At 43.4% G+C, this 7,076-nt stretch overlaps 1 protein-coding gene across 3 annotated transcripts in view; it reads left to right on the forward strand.

Annotated features, from left to right (window-relative positions):
* The window catches only part of LOC112229482 (neurabin-1), a 106,617-nt gene that overhangs the window by 3,487 nt on the left and 96,054 nt on the right, over window positions 1-7,076 (forward strand). For 2 of the 3 annotated variants that reach the window (XM_024395347.2, XM_024395348.2), the window contains exons 1-2: window positions 1,402-1,611; window positions 3,556-5,117. In XM_024395347.2, coding sequence (XP_024251115.1) covers window positions 3,705-5,117 — 1,413 coding nt within the window. In that variant the 5' untranslated portion in view covers window positions 1,402-1,611; window positions 3,556-3,704. Of the gene's footprint in view, window positions 1-1,401; window positions 1,612-3,555; window positions 5,118-7,076 lie in introns of those variants that run through there. The other variant, XM_042310429.1, reaches the window with a different exon arrangement.

Here is a 7,076-nt window from a genome sequence, read left to right on the forward strand (position 1 = left end):
TTACCCAGAAATGATTTGATATTGATATAGAAACAGCTGCTTTGGGCCTTTAAGTCTCCATCTTGCTCCCTTGGAGTTTATTATGCTGGGCACAGATACAGCAGGACACACTGGTAATGCTTTTTCCACCACAAGTCTTTAGAAAGGTTCTGTTCCGGCATATATGATCAACGAGTGTGATCAACGATACGGTAGTATATTAAATGTGTAGAGATTTTTTATAATGATTTTGATTGGGTGCATTCAATGCACTGTGAAGAATAGCATAGCATCTCCTGTTCTCTGTAGTTCCCGGATGTTTTTCTTTCTCAATTTCCAATAAAAAAAATTGGTTGCTTAGCAACATGTAGAGATTTGAGGTGCTAGTAATTGTGGGTGGAGATGGTGAGTGTATTTCATAATATAGCCTATATACTGTAGTCTATATGGGGATTCCCATTCATTGGCCAGTTGAGGACTAAACACTGTAGTCAGTGGGGGAAACCATGTTGGTCAATACAAGCCTTCTAGAATTCTGCTGTATTAGCACATGCCTTTACTCTGCCCGGGATCTCATTTTCTAAACAGACAAGCCTTTGATCCAGGTGATCATCATGCCAATGTGAAATCTATTTATCTCATAATGAACTGCATTAAACCTGATCCTCTCCCCTTTATTCATTGCATTTCATCCCCAATATGATCATGTCAAGTGAATAGTGTACTAAATACAAAATATGACTATAATAACTTGTTGTGATAGTGAAGTGTCCATGATGTTGATATTAGTAAAACGGCATCCCCACATTAAAAAAGGAATAATGAGCCCCTTTCAGATCCCAAAGATCCCTAGGTTCTTAATCACATGGCCCAGTCAGCTGCATATGCTATAAGCTGGCTCCTTTGACGCAATACTTTTATTCTAATATGTTGTGTTCTTAGATTCAAATGGTGTGTGGTGGTACATGTAACCCATTAGGTACTGTAAATGGTAGGATAAGTAAGTTTAACCGAACACTAACCCTAACCACACTGCTAACCTTAAGCGTAACCCTAACCTTAAATGAAGACCAAAAAGCACATTTATGTTTTCATAAATGTTTATGATCAAGTCCATTTTGACTTTGTGGCTGTGGTAACTAGTGACAACCATAGTAAAGCCAGTGAAGTTATTTGTGGTGGCATTTTTGCCAGACTGCACTTTACTGGACCGAACCATTACTGCGATAAGGTTAAACACCTGCCACATGTGTATGCCATTTGCAAAACATCATATTTCCTCAATGTAAAATGTGTTTTTGTAACTACTTGATTAAGATATATAAGATGTTTTCACCTTAGAAAACATCCAGTTGCGCACCCTTCATTGAGATGGAATATTTAATAGCGTCGGCTCCCACATTGTGCACACGGCAGCATCACCCATTGCCTGCAATGGCGTTGTTTAACGGTGTGTAGACCACGGCTTGTGTGTCAAAGTGTCAATAGGGCGACAAAATACTGGACTGTCGACGGGCTTGAATGGAAATGTCGTATTGGAGGGGATTTATAACGATAGCAGAGTATTTCATGTGAATTTTTACTGGACTATTTTATGTCGCGGTCATTCATCACATGAATCAATGAACGAACGTAAGTCACTCTTTTGTTTTGTGCTTTGTGAAACATCGAGAGTAGCCTGGTGGAAACAGTTAACTTCTGCTTTTTCTATACATGATAAACAACACTATGCAGTAGCCCTATCGTTTTCCTTTACATGGGCTACTGAAATTAAATAATGTATTATAATATATAGAGTTCAAGTGGAGCTGACAACCATGCCTGTGTGGGTGATGCGCGTCTATCTGTTCGACGTAGGATACAGCGGAAACAATGTTACACGTTCGAGTTTTATCTTCTGCATCTAGAAGTTTACCATTTATGTCCGACGTTGATAAAATGGCTGGGCGGATAGGCTACTGCTTTCCGAAAAATATTCTAGCACGTTTATCTTGTTTATCATAGCAGCAAACGGGTGCATTTGCAGAACGTTGCAATTGTGCATTTTTGTTGACCAGCTGATGATGAAAACATTTTGTCAAATTTATCCGATATCTTCTCACTTTGCAACATTTAAAAATGTATCTTTGTTCTCGTGTATCCTAGTGTTTTCCACCTGATACCCTACATAGCCCATGTGGGATTTTTTTTATTAGCAAATGTGCATTTCACAAACAGGGTGGTATGATGAAATTACATTAATATAATAGTACTAACACATACAAACACATTTGAAATAAGGGCATTTTATATTGAAATGAAAATTGCATTGTTCATACTAAATTATATAAACATTATGACAAATGGAATGCACAGTGTATTTGGACCGTTTTTATCAATGGATTATATCACAGTTATGTGTGTGGTGTGTAAACAACTCCCCCTTGCACCCTTTCCCAAAAACCGCCCGTCTAGCCTGCATTTTTCTGCCTGCCTGTCTTTATGAGCTGAACTGTCCTTCAGTCCTTGACTTAATCGAGATGATCATGCAGAATGCCTCGGGCCGGGGCGGTGGGGAGACAGTAAACTACATGGTCAGACCTCAGGTTTAGGATAGGCTTCTATCCTAGGTTTAGGACAGGCTTCTATCCTACACGGAAAATATTAACATTAGCTACATAATGGAGAGAAGGCATGTCTCTATCACACAAACATTGAATTTATGTTACAAGATGCTATAGTTCACATTTGTTCATGTATTCAACAATGTTCAAGATGTTTCATGTTTAGTTGAGTCTCTATCTTCAGATGGCCCACACATGATTTCAATCACCCATATTGATCAGTGCTTGTTTTAGCTTACACGTGAGGAAGTGAGTATTGATTAGATAAATGGGTCAACTCACTGCTTTCTAAACAGAGGCATCATTACCATCAGAATGTGTTTTAGTATTGATGGGTATAAATCCATACAGTTGAATATCGGGATATTCTTTTTCACAATATTTCGTATTGTATCGTTTTGACGATATTGCAATATTTTTTGGGGCACTAGTAAAACTCCAGTACTTTTCCTTCATAGATTGTTCTCCATCTTCTTTTTAAATAGGGAGCCAATTTGTTTTCAGCACTTTTATTTCCAAGACTGATCAAAAAGAGTTTTCTCCTGGCTCTCTCTTGTTCCTCTGCAGCAGACATATGGTGATCAATACGTTTGGACTACGGAATCGCAATAAAATCACAGTATTGAATCGCAATACATATAGAATCGTGATAATCTCAATACATATCGTATTGGCACCTAAGTATCACGATAATAACGTATCGTAAGGTCCCTGGCAATTCCCAGCCCTGGCTTTTAGAGGGCAAATATAATTTATATTCAGTGCATTTCTTGTGCTAAGAGCTTTTAACAGATAGAGCATCGTCTATGATTACGTTGATTACGTTCATTCATGCTAGGAATGAATGGTGTTTATGAAATGTTCTAATGCTTGATTGCAATTGATCTTCACCTCATATTGTAGTGTAAAGCATAATTATGACAGTTTGGTTGGTATCTCTTGTATCTAACAGGCATCGCCTTTTCTCTCCCAGGTGTCCATGGCCCCTAATGAAGTGTGAAATCCAATCACAGTGATAATCACACAGGCAGGAAACTCGCTGGATACTACAGTAGTATATGTGAGATGAAGGCCCAGCGATGCTGCTGAGATCCCCTCCGCCTCCTCATCTCTGACGCCATCATGCTGAAGACGGAGGCCTCAGGGGAGAGGAGCAATCTCCGGAGCGCCTCTCCCCACCGCAACGCCTACAGGACAGAGTTCCAGGCCCTAAAGAAGGCCTTCGACCAGCCAACCCGGCAGGACAGCAAGGAGCCCCAGCTCAAGGACACTGAGCGGGTCACCCAGCGCCGGGGACGACAGTATGGTGCCCACGTTAGCCGCATCAAGGACATGTTCATGCAGATGCAGGGCACAGAGAGCTCCAGTACTTCCACCAGGCGGGAAGACCCATCGCCTCAGAAGATGACCAAGCCCACCAACTTCATCAACAAGGTTGATGGCTCAGTCATCAAGCTCACGCAGCACCCTATAGCGGACCGGGCCAGCGCAGGGTCAAAGGTCGTAGAGGCCAGGAAGCTGTTTGAGCAGCAGTCACGTGATGCGTCCCAATCGCCTGTCTACTCCTATGGCCGGGAGAAGAGGGGTTCCCATGAGCACCTGGATGACTGGCGAGGGTCGCGCTCCAACAGGGGCAGCACAGACTCCCTGGACTCACAGTGTTCCAGGACGGAAGCCCAGTCGCCCACCGTGAGCCAGCTGAGCGCTGTGTTTGAGAACGTCGACCACCAGGGAGGGGGAGGAGGGGGCCCATTCCGGCGAGGACGGGCACTCTACTCCCCTGATAACTTCCACCGGCACGGCGACCTCAGCGAAGATGACTCGCGCCAATCCCCGGTGCGTGGTGGAGGGTACAGGAACCGCGTGGGGGGCAAACTTCCCGTGTCCTCATCCTCAGAAGACCTCCTCAGCCCTAGCCCGCTGTCGGAGACGGTGGAGCTAAAACCCTTCCTGCATGAGGAGGAGCCCCAGGACAGAGAGGAGACAGCAGGGGAGTTAGGACAGAGGGACAGAGAGAGACATCCCGTAAGGGCAACCACCAACGGAGGGGAAGTGAACGGATCGTATGAGGAGAAGCAGGCGGAGGAAACCGACACCTCCAGAGAGACGTCGGGAGTCTGCACAGACTCAAGGCCCACAAATGATGCCACCGTCGGGGACAAGACTTCCGAGGACACCTATGATACCCCAGCTACCCCAGCCCAGGATGAAGCCCAGGATGAGGCAGACGCCCGTGGGGAGGAGGTGGAGGTGGAGAATGCCTCCTCCAGGCCCAGGGTCTTTCCAGAAGACCAGGCAGAAGAGCCCAATGAGGAATACAGTGGGAACGAGAGGGTGATTTTTAACGCGGACGGAGACGCTTGCTACCAGGGATGGGGGGAGAGCTGTACTGACCCTGAGGATGACCTTTACGGTGATGATGACGTCATCTATGACCCTGGGAATGATCTTACTGAGATCCCTGGTCTACCAGAGGAAGAGAAGGAGGATATCCCTCCGAAGAGGAAACTACGATTCAGCACCAAACCCATGATGGTAAGTCTGTTTTTTCATGTTGTGGCCTTTGACCTCATCAGTGTTGGGTAATATTTCTGGGTGTAAGGTGCTGGGTCAGTTTCATATTTCCCCCACTAATGCTTAAGGTTAGGATTGATGGAGGAAAATGTGATCCTAGATCTGTTAACATTTAATGTTTTTCGGGTCATATAATTATGATGAGATAATCTGAGTTTAGCCGACTCCCTTCATGTCCCAAAATACCATTTATAATACCATTAGTCAGGTAATACCGTCAGTCAGATGATACCATTAGTCAAGTGATACCATCAGTCAAGTGATACTATTTGTCAGGTGATACCATCAGTCAGGGGATACCATCAGTCAGGTGATACCATTAGTCAGGTGATACCATTAGTCAGGTGATACCATTAGTCAGGTGATACCATTAGTCAGGTGATACCATTAGTTAGGTAATACCATTCGTCAGGTGATACCATTAGTCAGGTGATACCATTAGTTAGGTAATACCATTAGTTAGGTAATACCATTAGTCAGGTGATACCATTAGTCAGGTGATACCATTAGTCAGGTGATACCATTAGTCAGGTGATACCATCAGTCAGGTGATACCATTAGTCAGGTGATACCATTAGTCAGGTGATACCATCAGTCAGGTGATACCATTAGTCAGGTGATACCATTAGTCAGGTGATACCATTAGTCAGGTGATACCATTAGTTAGCTAATACCATTCGTCAGGTGATACCATTAGTCAGGTGATACCATTAGTCAGGTGATACCATTAGTCAGGTGATACCATTAGTCAGGTGATACCATTAGTTAGGTAATACCATTCGTCAGGTGATACCATTAGTCAGGTAACTTGTATTTGGAGATTTGAAAATAGAACACTCCTCAACCTACAGCACCAATGGTAGCTATGCCTCTCTGATGAAGAAGATGATGATGATGATGAGCAGTAACAGCCATAAACTTATTTAACTATCTAGACAAAGCCTGGGGGTCTGTTAGCAATGTGGTATTCGGGGTCACACTGCTGCCTTCTGGGTAATGTGTGCATGAAAAGCTAACCGTATATTCGTCATCATTCTGGCTCAGCGGCCAGTCGGTCTTCACACCGGTAGAGACCTTGATGTGTTTTAACCTCCATTCCATGAGTCTGTCAGTCAGTTCATCAATGTTCTTGGTATTATTCACTAGCCACAAAACGGAAGCAAAGTGGCTGAAGTGGGCAGGGGCTACCTGAACTTGTTTTGGTTTAAGTTGTAAATGTTTTGCTACGGTGTGAACTAATGAATATGACCCAGGTCTCCAAGTGGGAAATGGTGTGGATTGATTGGGTAACATTGTGAGCTGTGCATTAGATGTGTGTATCCTGCTGAGTCATGTTAAGTACATTTCTCAGAATATGAAACAGGACAAGGAATTATGTTGATGTAGATTTTTAGAATATGTTTGCATCACATTTATCCATAGCAGGACAGATGAATTCAGCAAATGTATTCTGAATATATAAAACTCTTTATGTTATTACAGTTATTTTTTCAAAGGATTACATCCAGTTTATAATGGGTGCGTCTCGATTCAAATTCCTCCAGTTGGTTTATTTCCTTGTTCTTGAAGATCTGTTAACTCTCTGGGAAACAATGACTTCCCTGTCTGTGTTATTGCTACTGATATGAACAATAACACTGATCAAGAACTGTGTGTGTGTGAGAGAAGGGAGTGTGTGTTTTGTGTTAGTGTGTGTGCGTGTGCGCGTGCTAGTGTGTGTGTGTGAAGGGAGTGTCTATCAAGATCAGAGGCTAGCTAAGACAAACATTCCACAGGTTTGGGATCGATCCTATTAACATGCTGTAACGGAGTAGAACAATTACCCCAGTTATATGTGATGTTGGACCGCTAATCTTCCTCACACACTTACACACACACACAGGAGCAGCCGGAACACACACACTCATGGAGGCACATAAA

This window comes from Oncorhynchus tshawytscha, linkage group LG31 (genome assembly GCF_018296145.1).
Source record: "Oncorhynchus tshawytscha isolate Ot180627B linkage group LG31, Otsh_v2.0, whole genome shotgun sequence".
In the NCBI taxonomy this organism is placed as follows: Eukaryota; Metazoa; Chordata; class Actinopteri; order Salmoniformes; family Salmonidae; genus Oncorhynchus; species Oncorhynchus tshawytscha.